General features: G+C 35.0%; 1 protein-coding gene across 1 annotated transcript in view; it reads right to left on the reverse strand.

The window, feature by feature from the left end:
* AEBP2 (AE binding protein 2) overlaps positions 1–18,871 on the reverse strand; it is a 57,902-nt gene that overhangs the window by 21,316 nt on the left and 17,715 nt on the right. The window contains exons 2-3 of the mRNA XM_058558681.1: positions 17,646–17,853; positions 9,699–9,806 (exon numbers count right to left, since the gene is read on the reverse strand). Coding sequence (XP_058414664.1) covers positions 9,699–9,806; positions 17,646–17,853 — 316 coding nt within the window. The remainder of the gene's footprint in view (positions 1–9,698; positions 9,807–17,645; positions 17,854–18,871) is intronic.

Genomic DNA, 18,871 nt, shown 5'->3' on the forward strand with positions numbered 1-18,871 from the left:
TAATAAAGGGACCCTAGAAGAGAAATATCTTGTAGAAGAGAGGTTCTTAAGCCTGGGTGCACATCCAAACCACTTAAAAGATTTTTTTTTTACAACCAGATTTTATTAGAAAACTTCTCTATACATCATTCTTTCTTTTGTACACTTAAATATTTTTTTATTGCAGTAACATTGGTTTATAACACAATATAAATTTCAGGTGTACATCATTATAGTTCAATTTCTGTGTATAAAAGACTTTTTAAGATATAGCAATGCCTGAGATTCCCCCAAGATTCTAATTTAACTGGTCATGAATGCAACTCAGGAACCAGGATTTGGATACCCAGTGGCACAGTTTATACAATAAAGGAAGAACTACCTCTTAATTCTTACAAAAAAAATAAAATAATATGTATGTTAGGTGATAGGATGTGTTAATTAACTAGATGGAGGGAATCCTTTCACAAGGAATAAGTATATCAAATCACGATGTACACTTTAAATATCTTAATTTTGTCAATCATACCTCAATAAAGCTGGAAAAAAAGCAACAGATTTTAAAATTATCATCATCAACTACCATTATTAAACAGGTCGTAAAGGAACTGAAGAAGGAAATTATTTCATCACCCATCACAATGAATGACATAATATTAGTATCACTCACTGTGTCCCATAACAAATTAGCAGAAGCTGACTGTATGCACAACTATAAGCCACCTGTGGTAGTGAGACTATAATAGTTTTAAGTGTGATCTGATAAAATTTCTTTTTTCTTTTCAGCAATTTAGGCTGGTTCTTGATTCCAAAACACCTAAAGAGATCAGCTTTTTCAAATATCAGGCTTGAAAGTCTGAGTTTTTCAAGCACTACTCTATCACAATGAGAAGTTATTCAATTTGTCAATATTATGAACAAGGTCAATCATATAGAGCTATGGGAGACTAGCTGCTGAAGAAAAATTACAATAAATAAATTAACACAAGACAACTAAATGTCTATAAACACTGTGTCCAAAGTAAAAAGAAACACTGGAGTAGGGGAGAAACATGTCTGGGAACAAAGGAAAGCTATTGAGCTTATCTGAAAAGTACAACTACATAATTTATAACATATAAAAATATATCCACTGCCACACTGGTAATAAAGGAAAAGGAAATCAAAATAATCACCAAACATGCTGTACAGAACTAATTTTTATTTTCTTCAGTTAAGTAAAATATTTCTAAGCATGGTGGGGTTGAAGCCACTTAGGCATGATAAACCTGAATATCAGACGACTAACAAGAATCAGAATCTCAATTTTTATAAAAAGACCAAGCAACTAAAGAATCAAAAATGTTTTCCAAACCTTTAATAATTAAAATGTTTCGCCATGTTTAACAAAATGGCAGCAGCAACTCCCCTTCCCACAAACTCTAAATGTACAAACAAGGCAGAGGTATATACACGTGACAAAGTGAACACAGGAGGGGGGAGCTTATCTAGGAATTATTTTTGCACTTTAATTATCAGAGATAAATATTATAAAAACACTTGGCAAAAAAACTACATTTGGGGGCCAGGCCAGTGGCGTAGTGGTTAAGTTCGCGTGCTCCACTTTGGCAGCCCAGGGTTCGCAAGTTCCAATCCCAGGCGCGGACCTACACACCGTTTATCAAGCCATGCTGTGGAGGCATCCTACATATAAAGTAGAGGAAGATGGGCACAGATGTTAGCCCAGGACCAATCTTCCTCAACAAAAAGAGGAGGACTGGCAACAGATGTTAGCCCATGGCCAATCTTCCTCAGCAAAAAGAGAAGGACTGGCAACAGATGTCAGCTCAGGGCTAATCCTCCTCACAAAAAAGAAAGAAAGAAACTATATTTGTGTTTTAGGAGTATATTAGATTTTACAAAACTAAAATTTCATAATGAACTGACATGATCAATTATTTTCATATGACACTACCTTCTTATCAGACATAAGACAAACAAGTTTAGGGAACATAAAATTAGGCTTAAACCTAAATGACACATCTGTCACTTTTAATTTATTTCCCAAATTAGGTCTTACTGACTTCCAGTTTCTAGCGCCTTTGCCATTACCAGCACTCCAAGAGAGACTCTTAGCATTCAAATCTTAAGACAGTTGCCCCACAAGCCACATGAGCAAAGAGTGATAAATCCAATATATAAAAATCTGTAATAGATGAGCATCAAAAAAAAATGACAGTCATGGATTATAAGCCAAAGAATAAAATAAGAATACATGTCCATTTTGTACGCAGACGACTGATTAACTGATAGAACAAAGAACAGAAAGCTCGGTTCGTCAAATACCAACAAAGAAATTTAGATGGCAAGACAGAAAAATACTCATTTTGTAACCCTCATAGTAATAATTGATTCAGGCAAGAACCATCAATGGATACTAAAACTACTTCTAATGGGGATGTAGGTTCAAAGCATCTCTCCAAAAATTATTAATTGCAAAGGGACAAAAAAAAGTTCACAGTGGAGAACCCGGCAAATTCCACTTTCATCAACTGATGCTAGGTAACTTCAACTATGATGGAACAAATCTTCATTAAGTGTCCCCTCAACTGATACAGTGAGCATTTTGTTCTGTTTTCTCCAAAAACACATAAACTGAATCTGATCACCAAACAACCTGAAAATGAGGAACATACAAGAAACTAAAAGGTTTATACACTTCAAAAATATCAATGCCACGAAAGATAAAGAAAGGCTGAGGAAACTTTAGATTAAAGGAGTCATGAAAACTAAATGCAATGCATGATCGTCAAGTGGATCTTAAACCAAGGGGAAAAAACCCTGCTGTAAAGGACATTATTGAGGCAATCAGTGGAATATGAATAGCTAATAACATCAATGTTAATGTCTGGATTTTGATAATGGTACTAATGTTGTGTAAATAAATGTCCTTGTTCTTAGGAAATATACATACTGAAATATTTAGGGATATTGCTCCTCTCAAATGGTTCCCTAAAAATATGTGTGTGTAGGGAGGGGGTGGTGTGTAGATAAGTAGGGAAGGAAAAAGAGGGAGAGACGGGGGGAAGGAGAAAGACAGATGGCGAGATGGATGATGGATGGATAAACACAGAGCAAATGCGGCAAAATCTTAACAGGTGAATCTGGGTTAAGGGTATATGGGAGTTCTTCATACATACATGTGTGAGAGAAAATACATGGGAGTTCTTGCATCTTTTCTGTAAACTGGAATTATTTCAAAACCGAAAAGTTTTCAAAATCTGCATTTTAGAAAAAGCACCAAAAAAAGTGAAGAAAAATGTCAAAATGGGGAAAATATTTAACCTCTTATCACAGCAGGGAAATAATGTTTTTTTTTCCTACTTCACAAAAATGAATGAGTTCAAAAAGACTTCCACTCTAAAAACACAAAAATAACAGAAAAAAACAGCAGTGTGAATATATAGAAATGTATTTACATTATATGTCTCTACAATGTATATACACAGAAATGCATAGAAATGCATAGTAATCTCAACACATAAGAAACATCTAGACAGCAGAACAAACAAAAATTAAAGAGATGACAGGCTAGGCAAAGCATCTATTACATATAGCAAACACACATTTAATATTGACTTTTTACAAATCAGAAAAAAAAAAAAAAAAACAATAGAAAAAAGGGCAACGCAAATGAACAAGCAATGTAGAGAAAAAACACAACAGCCAAAACATGTAAAGATATTCAAATCTTGCTGGTAGTCAAAAAAATTTCCTAGCAGATTGGCAAAGATAAAACAGACTAACAATGCCAAGCTTCAGCAATGTTGTGGAGAAGCAGGCACCATATTATACACCACTGGTTAGTATATAAATTGGTATGTTTTTCTGAAGGAGGAATTTAACAACACCTATCAAAAGCAAGCCTATACACTTACCCTTTGACGTAGCAAAACAGCTTCTAGAAATTTATATTAGCTGAATGAAGTAGTTTATAAAAATGTATTCATTGATTATACTGTTCTTTATGTTGGGGAAAATTGGACAAAAGTTAAATATCCATCATGAAAAGACTTAAATACACTATGGTAAACTATCACATATAAATATTATATACAACCATTAAAAATTAAGTTAATACGGGCCGGCCCCGTAGCTTAGCGGTTAAGTGCGCGCGCTCCGCTGCTGGCGGCCCGGGTTCCGATCCCGGACGCACACCCACACACCACTTCTCTGGCCATGCTGAGGCGGCGTCCCATGTACAGCAACTAGAAGGATGTGCAACTATGACATACAACTATCTACTGGGGCTTTGGGGGGAAAACAATAAATAAATAAAGTTAAAAAAAATTAATAAATTTATTGACATGAAATCATGTCAAAAATAGACGTGAAAAAAGTAGGCTACATGTAGGTGCAGAATGATTCCACATTTCTTTAATGTGTACATATATGTTAAGAAGTCAAATATATATTAAAGAATAAACAATGGTTTTCTATAGATGACAGATTATAGTTATACTATCATCTCATTTAAGTTTTTCAATATCGAATTTTTAAATAGTAAGCAAGTATTATTTTTGTAACATACTTATTTCCATGTGACAGAATAGAGGAAGAAGAATAAGAGACTACCAGGAACTAAGAAACAGCTTTGTTGGCTGTGAATCTCCAAGGTCTGTCACAGCCAGGCAACATTCGGTGCTATACTAGCCCTTCCTTTCCCTATTCTCCATCCCTTTTTCCTTAATCAGGCTTCATCCTAAAGAATTAACAACTTTAAATATTTCAGTAGAGACAGTGCACATTTTTTAAAATTCATCATCAAGATGATTTTATCACTTATCCCACACACAAAGCACCCAACTATACAACAATTACACTGATGTTTTTCAAGATAATGAATAAAACTGAACGCTTCAGGGAATGCTTGAAGCATATTGTAAATATAAGAGGCAAAAAAAAATACAACACAAACTCCTGAGAATAATCAAATTGCCAAACTAATAGATAGTAAGAGATAATAACAGTAATCTAAAGACAACATACAGTACATATATTGCACAGGAGTCGTCCTGCATTATAAATTGAGAGGCGCTCGAGCACAGGTGGTTAAGGACACAGACCCTGGGTTCATATTGCCGCTGAAATCCTCAATCTGCCACTAACTGCCCACGACCTCAGAAAACATTTCATCTCTTCTCACCTCAGTTTCCTCATCTATAAAATGATGGCAACAACAGTAACTACCTCAAGGTCTTGTTGTAAGGATTAAATTTCTGTTAAAATATGTAATGCAATAAAAAATTGTACGTAATGTACAAGGAACAAAGTAGCATTAGTCAAGCCTTTGCTATCACGATCATTTCTGACCCCTACTTCACCTTGTTCAATACACAACAAATACTAGAACAGTCAATGAGAAATCTTTTGCAACCAATTTCTTTTACATTTAATTTCTAAATAGTCCAAGCTTGCTAGCCAGAAATATTTTTAAAAATATTTTCAAATTGCCACCATAAAATATCACCTCCATATGTGAAACTACATGTTATTCCCTAAATAGTCCATTCATTCTTTTATGGTTCCTTTTCTTTCTCTCAAAAGTAAATATTTTCAGTAATTAGATAGTGGTGATAGTTGCACAACCATGCGAATATACTAAAAACTACTGAATTGTACACTTGGTGAATTTTTTTTTTTTTTTTTTTTTTGTGAGGAGATCAGCCCTGTGCTAACATCCGCCAATCCTCCTCTTTTTTTGCTGAGGAAGACGGCCCTGGGCTAACATCTGTGCCCATCTTCCTCCACTTTATATGGGACGCCACCACAGCATGGCTTGCCAAGCAGTGTGTCGGTGCGCGCCCGGGATCCGAACCAGCGAACCCTGGGCCGCCGCAGCGGAGCGCGCACACTTAACCGCTTGCGCCACCGGGCCAGCCCCTACACTTAGTGAATTTTATGGTATGTAAATTATATTTTAAAATATATGTGTGTGTGTATCTGAAATGATCTCCCTACCACCATAAGACAAAACTTCAAGAGCTTTTCTTTCAGTCCCTCTTCATCTTCATATACTGAGGGTAGGCAAAGATTTTTTTAGACAGAACACAAAAAGCACTAACCATAAAAAAAAGTTAATAAATTAGATATCACTGAAATTAAAAACTATTCTTCAAAAGATCCCATTAGGAAAGGTAAAAAGGATAACCAAAGACAGACTGGAAGAAGGTATTTGTAATACATATATCTGACAAAGGACTTGTATCCAAAATATATTAAAAAATCTGTACAATAAAAAAAAGACAAACTATTCAATAAAATAATAGGCAAAGACTTGAATAGGCACTTCACCCAAAATACGATATTCAAATAGCCATAAGCACATGCAAATGTGCTCATCATTACTCACTAGGGAAATAAAAATTAAAGCGACAATGAGATACCACTACACATCCACCAAAATGGCTAAAATTAAAAATGCCAATATAGAGAGCAACTAAAACTCTCTTTCACTGCTGGTGGCAATGTAAAATGATACAACCAATTTGGAGAGGAGTCGGGTAGTTTCTAAAGCTAAATATGCTCTATTCTACAACTCGGCGATTTCACTCATAGGTATATAGCCAAGAGAAACGAGTACATGTGTACAATCAGAAGACGTGTAGAAGAATGTGCATAGGGCAGCTTGACTAATACCAGCCAAGGACTGGAAACAACCAAACGCCTATCAGCATGAGAACGGATCAACTGTGGTTTATTTGTTCAATGGAATACTACTCAGCAATTTTTTAAAGATGATTGGTTTATACAACAATTATGGACAAATTTTACTGATAATTTGTTGAGTGAAAAAAGCCAGACACAAGAGTTCACACAACTAAGCCAGGACGATAGAAATCATACTACGGCCTGGGCGGAGGCTTAGAGGATGAGCAGAGGGATAGACTGGAAAGGAACATTAGGAAATCTTATTTTACTGAAAATACTCTTCATCAGGAAGGTAGTTACACAGGTACATACATACATACAAAACAAATCTTTAAAGTGTTGAACACTTAAGTGTACTATGGACATTTTATTGTACATTATATCTAAAAAAAATTCTTTTTTTCAAACAAATAAGAAACTTGCCTGAAACATCATCACCTCATCACCTCCTCTCTCTATAGTCGACTCCCACTCACCTTCTACTATTCTTTCCCAGCCCCTATTATAGTAAATTTAACTGATCCCTAAACTATGTTTCCAGAGAACCTTTCATAGGTCACTATTAAGGCACTTAAAACATTTCATTATTTAAATCCATTCAGATCTGTATAAACCTAAAGAATGTAAGTTCCCTGCCTTTCTTATGTACTTTGCTTCCAAAATGCCTAGCACAGTACCAATGTACTGTAGACATCAGCAAATGTTGTCTTGATATAATGATTCCTCTGACATATAAAAATGCCTCACGAAATCATACCCCTTAACTTTTATCTGTTTATTAAAGACAATTTCTGCCCTCCTCTCCAATGCAAACCTTCTACAGCTTCTAAAAAGAGGGTCTGAGAAGAAAATCCATTTGTACAGGCTTTGAAATTAACCTGCACATCATAATAAACCAGAATTGCTGTCTTAAAGAAAAATATATGAAAATACACACAATGAGAAAGTAAATGATTGTTTTACTTTAACAACAATAATTTCTTACATTTACTGGACACATACCGTACAACTCTGTTAGGTAACCAGTATTACCAGTTACACGTTAGACAGGAAGTTAAAAAAGCTGTCCCAGGTCACACATGTCTAACAAATGTCAGAGCCAGGATCTGCAGTATTAGTACAGAAAAAACTAAGGTGTTAAAGTTATAGGATCCACATGCCAACAGAAAGGTTAATGAAACCATAGAAAGAAAAAAGAAATCCAAATGGTTAGACGTATGAAAAGACGCCCAACTTAACTCATAACGAAAGAAAAGCAAATTAAAACATTAGGATGTAATTTCTCACCTACTCAATTGGCAAAAATCCAAAAGAGTAACAGCACCCTCTAAGCAAGGGTGAGGAGAAGGCAGACCTTCTAATATTGCTGATGAGGGCACAACCCCTAAGAAGGGCAATTTTGCACTATTTATCAAAATTACCAATGCTCATACAGCCTTTGATCCACTCAACTCATAACAGTTTTGAGAATTTTTCCTACATATATAATTATACATGTACAAGATGACACAGTTCAAAGATTCATCACTGCAGCACTATTTGTACAGTCTATGCACTGCATAACGACATTTCGGTCAAAGACAAACTGCATAGATAACGGTGGTCTCATAAAATTAGTACCAAATAGCCTAGGTGTGTAGTAGGCTATACCATCTAAAGTTTGTCTAAGCACACTCTATGATGTTCATACGGTGACGAAAACACCTAATGACGAACTTCTCAGAACATATCCCCATTGTTAAGTGACATATGACTGTAATAGCAAAAGACTCCATAGGAGAAATCCAAGTGTCCATATAAGGTTGCTTAAATAAACTGCTATGGCCACACAATGGAGTACTATGAAGCTATTAAAACAGAGAGAGAGATTATTCTCTGTGAAGGGATACGGAAAGATCTCTAGCATAAAGTATGTTAAAAAAGCAAGGTACACATACATACAATATAAGATGTTAATAATCGAGGAAAATTAGTATAGGGAATATGGAAACTCTATAATCTCTAATATGTCTATTTTAAGTCTACAACTCCTCTGAAATAAAAAGTGTATTTAAAAAAAGCAAGGTACAAACAGTATATAGTTTACTAGATTTTGTGTAAGAAGGGAAGGAAAACGAGACTACGTATTTATCTGCCTGTAGTTCCAGAAAGAAATACTTGAAGAATTCACTAGAAACTAATGACGATGGTTACATATTTGGGGGAGAGAGAAAATGAACAAGAAAAGGAGTAAGACTTCTCAATGTAAATTATTTCTTTATAATTTTTTAACTTGTTAATGATTGTCTTTTCAAAAAAAAAAAATAAGTGATTTTTAAAAAGCAACTCCAGAAGAATTTTCTCATTCTCTAATGAAACTCAAGGGAAGTTTCCAGCATAGTATTTACTTACCAGTAGATATTATGGGTTTAACAACTACTAAACTTCTTTAAACACAAACTTTCGATCTCTATCATATATGCTTTCCATAATTACAAACCAAAATATTTTGTTTAATTTTTAATGAAGATAAACGGAAAAATGGTTTTTATAGAAAACTTGTTCTGTATACAAATTTCCCAAAATACACATATTTGACACAGTGATTTACAACTAAGTACAGTAATTTGACCTCAAAACTGAGTAAAAGAAATCAAATCCCTTAATGTTCTACAATTTCATTTTTTCATATAATAATCAGTGTTGTTTGCTAATAAAAAGGCTGAAACCTTTGACATTGAGAAAACATAATCAGACTACAAGGTATTAAACAACAGCCAACCAATTTAAAAAACATGCATTCAAACTGTTGGTCTGGCCCCTAGCTATATTCAAGACCCCTCACAGTGACTTTTTTTCTGTTCTCCAAATTTTAAAAGTGAATTAAATTATCTTTACCTCCATCTACTTTTGAAATTCCATGCACCTACAGGAATGTCAAAACAAATGGTTCTTTTAAAAAATTTTAGAAGGGCAAAAGTATGCCCATTAAGAAACATCAACTTAAGGTGAAATTAAAAAAAAAAAAAACCTACACACACTTAACTTACCTTGAAAGGTTTGTCTCCACTGTGTGTCAGCATGTGCCTCTGTAACCAACTCTGACTGGTTGACGGAGTGTTATATACTTTACAACCTTTCCATAAGCAAACAAACACCTGTTAAAAGAAGAGCCATAATAATTTTCATCACTTATTTCAACAGTTTTATTCCCTGTAAGTTCAAAGAACATGTTCAAAGTCTTCAATTGACAAAAAGAGCCATTTAATGTAAACTTTGTAAACATCCTGCATGAGAGGCACAGTTTTAACCCTTGCCCCTTAAGGCTGCTGTCCATTCCCTCAATAAGGAACTGACACACCAATCCCAAAGTGCCACTCAGAAGGAAATATACCTCTAGGAACTGGGACTATGAACCATTATTTACATTTTTGTATCTACTGTATGACGAAAAAAGCATGTATTAATTGCAAATATCAGGAAAATATAAAAGTACGAAGAAACAATGAAAATAAATCAAAATAGTCAAATGTTAATTAGTAGACTGACAGTTTCATCTTCAAAAAATCAGTAAAACAAATTATCAAATTACAATTTTTCTGGGCCGGCCCCGTGGCTTAGCGGGTAAGTGCGCACGCGCTCAGCTGCTGGCAGCCCGGGTTCAGATTCCGGGCGCGCACCCACGCACTGCTAGTCCGGCCATGCTGAGGCCGCGTCCCACATACAGCAACTAGAAGGATGTGCAGCTATGACATACAACTATCTACTGGGGCTTTGGGGAAAAAAATTAAAAACAAAATTACAATTTTTCTGCTCTTGATTTCCTATTCTCACATGCATACTAACACTACTTATTTTTATACTGTCCTATTCATTAAAAATGATTTCTCATTATCTTGATTATGAAGCAAAATTTCATACAAAATGTAAAATTAATACAGTTTCAAAAGCAATGGTCATGAGCTACTCTACCATCATTTTAGATTCACATTCTTGGGTTCAGGCAACTTAATATGACTGGGTTTGGAAAGCACAATCTAACAACTAACAATCTAATCTTTATCATCTTCCTACTAGTGAGATACCAGTTTTCTAACTGATTATATTTCCATCAAACTGAACACTGAAAACTGCTCCTCAATACCAGTAAAAGAAGTATGGATCTATTACAATCATCACCGTGTGTCTGTGTGTGTGTGTGTGTGTGTGTGTGTGTGTGTGTGTGTAAGATCAGTCCTGAGCTAACAACCGAACCGATGCCAATCCTCCTTTTTCCCTGAGGAAGATTGGCCTTGGGCTAACATCCGTGCCCATCTTCCTCTACTTTAGATGGGACGTCATCACAGCATGGCTTGACAAGCGGTGCATCAGTGTGCATTCAGCATCCGAACATGCAAACCCCGGGCCGCCGCAGCGGAGTGCACGCCCTTAACTGCTGCGCCACTGGGCTGGCCCCTACAATCATTACCTTCAAAGAACCACTTACAGGCTCTGTTCTTTTCTAAGGTAAGAACAATTATAAACAGAACCACACTTTAAAGACTATAATGTACTACATATAGAACAGAACAAAGATACACACAGAACTAAGGAAACATTCATTAAACAGTTCAAAATAAAATTATTTTAAAAGACTAGAAAAATCAGCAGTCTAAAATAGCTGAGCTCAATTTTTACCCAAAACCAAAACCATTTTACATCAGATAGGTCTAACAAGGCAACACTGCTATTGCCATTTAACAGACTGCTCAAAGCTATCTCGTATTCTCATTCCACAACACATTTGCTAGTTTCTTTTAGTTAAGCAGATACAGAAGTCATAAATCTCCTCTTCCATACTTAAAATTCCTGACCCTAGTACATGTTTATAAAGTGATTCCTGAAGTTCCAAGAATTAAAAGCTACGTTTAAATGACTCCGGAAGAGAAAAAACATTTGAAAAGCTACACCTATGTACTGTGGAAATTAATTCAATAATGTTTGACAATTACATGCAGATAATCAGTGCTATCTATCAATTTCCTGACTCCAGACTATCAGACTGTCAGAATCTTAAATTTCCAATCCAAGTAATAAACAGGAATCAGAGGTTGGTTTAAAATTCTCACACAAGTGATACCACATAAACAGAAATGCCTTAAAGCAAGTATTTGGGAACAAAATTAATGTCATTTATCTAATAATTTTTATAACAGTGAAGAATTCTGTTGATGTAACTCTTAAGTGACCCCTGTGCTTAGTTACTCTCAAAGAAATAATCAGATAAATACTCAAAAAGTACTCCTACCTAACATTACCATACCACGACATTTGAGAAAAACAACCACCTCTGACTTCTAAATTTTTTTCTATGAATAAACATGACTATGGAGGCAACAGCAGACCCTGTAATTCCACCAGATAGAGCCTTAATTAGTGAGTAGGAATGCTCTAGACTCGAGATGGAATAATGTCAAGTAACTACTAGGGCAACACCTCCGGGTTCAAAGAAAAACCATAACTTTCAACCTAGTAAATTTTATAGGAAATGAAGTAAGTATAAAGAGAACAAAGCTAACTATGTTTAGCTATATTTGGGTGAAATATGTGAAAATTAATTCTGGTGGGGGAGGCTCAACTTGCACAAGGGTAGTCTTGACACACAAAACAGGCAGTAAAAATTCACATCAAAGATCCACAAAAACCACAAAACTAAATTTAAAAGCTAAATTTCCTTTCCTAATCTATATTAGGAAGACCCTTTGATAAAACAGGTAATTCAAAATCTAACAGAAGGGTCTTTCTTCAAACCTGAAGACTTTTTAGATACACAGTATCTGAAAAACATTTTTATACCCTATTTTTAGAAACTTTCTCATTGTAAAAATTAACCCTGAAAACCAAACACCATAGGAATTTAACCCAAATTTGGAAGTAATTATTCAAAAATAGAATCTGTTATGGTTCCTCTATACCATCTTAAAATGAATTAAGATCTAGCTATGTTAATTAGAATATTGAGGCATAGAGGTTCATAGTCCAATCTCTCATGATACACTGAGACTAAAAAAGTCTTAGGTTGTATTAGATATAAGAGAAACAGAACAAAAGTAGATGATCCAAATTCTACCCAGCTCTTTCACACTTTGCAGCTATGTAATCTTGAAAGAATCACTTCTCTAAGTCTCTATTTCCTTTTCATCAAATAGACACTATGAGCACACATTTGATAACTATAAAACATGATGAAAATGTAAGATAACACATTCTCTCAGAAGGACTAGTTAACACAAAACTTGGATATTAGACATCGAAGGTCCCTTCTCAAACTAACTGCCATCAGATTTTTCTGCTAGACTATCCAAGATAAAAAGAAAAAAACAACACACAGCCATTAAAAGAATTATTTCTAGACTACCAAAGAATCTTCAAATTTATAATGACCTAGCTTGTAAGATGCAGACGACGAAAATTTCAATGTTACAGGGAGGTTTGGGCCTTCTGTTGAGAATTCCTCTAGGAAAACCTTACTCATCACTACCAAAATAGGTCAGCTTTACCTTCAGCGATCTCCAAAATGCCCAAAAAGAAGGTTGGTACAAACCTGGAAACCAAAGGTAGTCTTAGTCTCTTTCACTTTGGTCAATTTCCTTGAACAAATGTACCAGTGTATTTATCTGAATGCATGCATGACCTACATCTATAATGGCTTGTGTGACAGTACAGATAAATGTGCTTACACTTATCTGGTCACTAACATCTCACACCTGAAGTGTGTAAATGAATCCATCAAAATTTTCTGTAAGTAAATTTAAAACTCCACTACAAAAGAATACAATGCAACCTGACAGAGTCTAAGTATGCATGATTCAGTTATTAAGTATGCATGATTCAGTTATTACTGGTAAAGTACATTAAAATCAGCCAAATATATTCTAAACGCAGAGCCAGTAAGCAGCAAGCAGTAATTTATATGCCACACACACACAAAAAGCTTGTTTTACTAAGGAATTAGATTCCTTCTGCAGCAAAATAATACAAAAAGATTTTATATAAATCAAGAGATATATGATCTAAAGTTAGGAAGGGGTTGGATAATTTTATGATTCCTTTAAGCTCTAATATTTCTTAGGAAAAAACCCAGCTCATTCTTTTACAAAATGTGAACATACAAAAGAAGTAAAATATTTTTTATATCTAATTATTGTCTCAAATCAGTTGGCTCTTTCAAGATGTCTAAAATGACAGCTATAATTTTGTAATCCTCTTATTTTTCACCATATTAAATGTATTAACATTTTCAATTTCCTCTGTTAAAAGATATTTAATAAAAAAGAGGACAAAAATATTTAATAAGACACTCAAATAACAAAAATAAAATATTTCTCATTTATTGCAACAGACATGACCAATTTCATGTTGTGTTCAAGAGATACCAGACTGGCAGCAAAACTCAAAGTGACCTCCTAAGACTGACTTCACCTCCTACCAGCATTCTGATTTACCCGTGACAGTCTACAAACGTCATTTTATATAATATACAAAGGTACCCAGCCTCATGCAAGTCTTCAAATAACATCCTATCATCCCCCAGAATCTTCTTCTGGCCCTCTCCCCTCAAACATACCAAAGAACATATACAAAAGTAAATTTAATAAAATAACACGTGAAATAACTCCTGCATCAAAAAACATGAATAGATTTCTTTCTGGCAACTGGTTTTTTTTGTGTGTGTGTGTGAGGAAGACTAGCCCTGAGCTAACATCTGATGCCAATCCTCCCCTTTTTCTTGAGGAAGATTGGCCCTGAGCTAACATCCGTGCCCGTCTTCCTCTACTTTATATGGGACGCTGCCACAGCATGGCCTGACAAGCTGTGTGTCAGTGCGCACCCGGGATCCGAATCTGTGAACCCCGGGCCACTGCAGCAGAGCGCGCGCATTTAACCACTTGCGCCATCGGGCCGGCCCCTCTGGCAAGTGTTTTTAAAGCGAGAAATAGTTAAGACACAAAGAACAGAACACTACTGATCTTATTGAAGCAGTGAAATCCTACAAGACGAAGTTCCCCGCCTACCAAGACTTAGAGGTGTATATTAAGAGGACATTGGGGTTTGAAATTTGATTAGTAAAATAGCTCAGTCTAGTTTCTGAAATCCAGTCATGCACGGAGGTATGAACTCAACAATTCTATTATACTTAACAAAAAAGGTTACAATTTTTAAATAAATAGCTCAGTCTAGTTTCTGAAATCCAGTCATGCATGGAGGTATGAACTCAACGATTCTATTATACTTAAAAAAGGTTAAAATTTTTTTTGCCTGTTTGTTTTTATTTTTTAAATAGGAAAAAGAACTCATGATTTTTTTTTAAAAAGATATATTCATAATTTGGTGTTTAAATGGTTAGTTTAGCTTTTAATGCAGAATTAAGTATCCACCCACTCTAGATGAAAAAGGGCAGGAAAACCTGAACTCCATCTAACTTCCGGGTCCAAATATAATTAAAGTCCATGTGACACAGGTGGGAAAACAAGTTTCTAAAGTGTATATATGATGATTTTGTTTTTCCCAACGTGAAGACTAGAGTGGGATGAGAAAAAGAACAGGAATTAGTATAGTATTTAGATCTTGCTAACAATGCTCCAGTGAAATTGTCATCTTCGAATAACAAGAAGCATAAAATCTTCTGGAGTTACCAATTTTTTCCTTATTTGTTTCTGTTCCATTATGACAGTTTAACACCTGGGGTAGAAAGAAAAGAAAGAAGAAATCTAAAAAAATAACTATGTCATCAAAATCAGATGTGTTCCACTTACATGAGGTATCTGGAATAGTCACATTTATAGAGAGAGAAAATAGAATAGTGGTGACCAGTGGCTGGGGGAATGGAAGATTAGAGAGTTATTGTTTAATGGGTGCAGATTTCAGTTTGGGATGAGGAAAAAGTTCTGAAGATGGACAATGGTGGTGGCTGCACAACAATGTGAATGTACTTAATGCCACTGAGCTGTACACTTAAAAACAGTTAAAATGATTTCTTTATAATCCCTTCAAAGAGGCCATTTCAAAAAAAAAAAATCAGATGTTCCAACCAACAACTACTCTACTTTAAAGTACAAAACCAGATCAAGATTTCCTGCCTTGTGTATTAGTATCAAGTTTTCAAATTCTTATTCATACTTGATCATCCAGAAAGCTTAGTCTATATATCAACGGTATGGAGAAATAACTGGGATGTATTTTTTACAGTTCTCTGATCCTTTACATTTGTAGTTTAGCAATTAATGTCCTTCAAAGACCAGGACTCCTTTCTGTGGTCAAAACAGCATTACCCTTAAAGTTAGCCAGAGAATCTTATTATTTGTAATAAAGTAATTTTATGAATAAGGGTTCAAGAAATGACATGGGGGATTTTCATTTCAACAAGTTTACACTTATTGCAGAAACAGCAAGACTTCAAGACTAGCTCTGTAATATCAATAAGGTACATGTAGTTGCAGAGATTACATGATACATTCACTAGTAACGGTATTTTTTTCTACAAATCTGTAAAGGGCTGAAAACACTCTCATAAGGCTGTGCCAACTCAACTTGTAGGATCCAAGACTTAGAAATGTGAAATTCTCCCACACCTACTAAGAAAAGCCCAGTGATCTTCTACATAGCTCCTGAACCTATATGTAGTTGCTAAGTCAAGTGACTAAAAAAGCATCTTGACATGGCTCAAAAGACTACTTTAGTGATAGATACCATGTGATATCAAGCACTGGCTCACAAAAGGCAACTCTGTAATGACCAGGAAACCAACTTGGTTAAGATAGTTCCCACTAAAAATGTGATATACGTGAAGGGGGAAAAAAGGCTACTACCAGAGTAGCCTAAGCACTGAGCTGGGTTATGCAGTGAAAATACCCTATGATGGGCACAGCTCATTGATACACCATCTGGAGTCTACTCAGACACCACACACAGAGATTAAATCTAATAATAAGACAAACATTTACTTATCAAGTTCGAGTAATCAAAGAATTGCTGACACATTATAACATACTGTGACAAAGGCAAATATTTCGTAAAGGAAATCTCAAATGCACCACCACTGGTTAACATGTTGGGGTGCTTATATGGTTCAATGTTTAAAAAAAATAATCAATAAAATCTAAATATCAATATAACCTTGGAAACAACTACCAACTCACTTAAATCATGATGATTTTAACCATTTTACTATCAGTATATCTCAATAGTGATGGCTGATAGAAACTGTGTGGCCTAAATAAATTATCTGTATTTATAATGTAACATTAATTTCTGGAAAATGTACTAAGTACGATAACTATTCAAGACCTAGATAAAGTCAAAAAAAATTATAAATATTATATATAATATTTTGGTTCATTATACTTTGACTCACCTAACTAGCTTAGCTCTTTATTCACTATTCAATAAAAAATTACATGAAATGACACAATTAAACATATTCCTGAAAGGGTATAGGTCAATACTGACTAATCAGAACTTCTTATCTAAGCCAGCTCTGACAAGACCTGGGAAAGATGATCAATTCTCACTCACAAATAATGAATGCAGGTTGTCATTTAATAGAATTGTATAATCCTGGTACCAATAGTATCTCCAGTTAATTTCTGCATCAGGGATAATTTAGGACCACTCTAACAACAGAAATCCTAAACAATGCCAATTCCTAAATGTCCTCAATTCAAAACAGTAGAACTTTGAAATATATTGTATTCATTAATAGTATTCCCACTCTATTTTAGAAAGTCTCATTTCTTCAAAGTAATATACGTAAGAGCAAATTAAAATCCAACACATAATATGCTCTATTTAATTTGATTCCATCAACTACGCGGGAATTAAAAAAATTTTTTTTTTAAAAATAAAGCCTGTGTAAAAGCAATCCCAAATTACTTTCAGAAAAAAAGCCTAACTGGCAATTATAAATTAAAATAAAACTAATAAAAACAGGGAGTGAAAAAAGAAATGACAAAACCAACCCCTCCTCGCTGACCATCTACATGTATGGAACGGATGTGATCTGCCAGATCTGGACTACAGTTGAAGCAAGCCTGGCACTGGTCCCAACAACAATTATAGGCAATATTTTTGCTTGAAGAAGTAGTGCTTCCTTGTCCATTCATCATTGCTGGAGTTGAACGCCCACTGGAAATTGTGCTGTCTACATCCATTATAGTACTGCTTATGCTACAAAAGAAGAAAAAAGGCTGTGTTATTCCTAGAAATTCACTAACATGAATATGATCTTATAAATATTTAATTAAGATTACCACTTGACATTCTTGCTCCATACAAACAAAGCATACTAACCATACTTTCCATGAGAAAACAACACTGCTTTGAAATTATTTAGTTGGCAATAAAGTACAAATCAAGGCAAAAAAAATGCTAGTACCTCAAAACCAGATATGGGATAATTTAAGCAACTTTTGGCAGACATGAACTCCCCAATACTGTACCCTACAGAAAACAAACCAATCACACACATATACACACAAAGCTTATCACATTTCATCCCTGCCATAGTTCTAAGAAGCATGATAAAGTAATAAAGTAATAGTTTCCAGCTATAAATAATTCAGAATCAAAAGACTGTCTTTAGAGTTCTGCAAATCGCTTGTTGACCTGAAATCTTTTCTTCTATTCACTAACCTGACAATACAACTGCTGCCACATCCTACCTCTCTCCATTTCACAGAAGTTGGGAAATTTTGCTGTATTTTCCCTTCTAAGTAAAAAAGCAGAAGAGAGAACTGGGTGCAATAAAAGTTTCTCTGATTTTACCAAAGTCCAAAGAAAATGTCCTTTCCCAGCCCTCGATTTTTTTTTAACTAATCTCTATCCACCAAAAAAGACAAAATGCTGATCAATTCCTATCACTTTTTCTTCACCAAAGTATTACGTATCATTTTATTTACCAAAAAATGTACATATTAGCAGTAATGAAAGCAACAGATAAAATTAAGCAGGTTTTGTGTGTGTGTGTGTGTGTGTGTGTGTGTGTGTGAGGAAGATCAGCCCTGTGCTAACATGTGCCAATCCTCCTCTTATTTTTTTTGCCCATCTTCCTCCACTTTATATGGGACGCAGTCACAGCATGGCCTGCCAAGCGGTGCATCGGTGCGCACCCGGGATCCGAACCAGCGAATCGCGTGCACTTAACCGCTTGCGCCACCAGGCCGGCCCCAAAACTAAGCAGTTTTGA

The sequence above is a fragment of the Diceros bicornis genome, chromosome 17 (genome assembly GCF_020826845.1).
Source record: "Diceros bicornis minor isolate mBicDic1 chromosome 17, mDicBic1.mat.cur, whole genome shotgun sequence".
Lineage (NCBI taxonomy): Eukaryota > Metazoa > Chordata > Mammalia > Perissodactyla > Rhinocerotidae > Diceros > Diceros bicornis.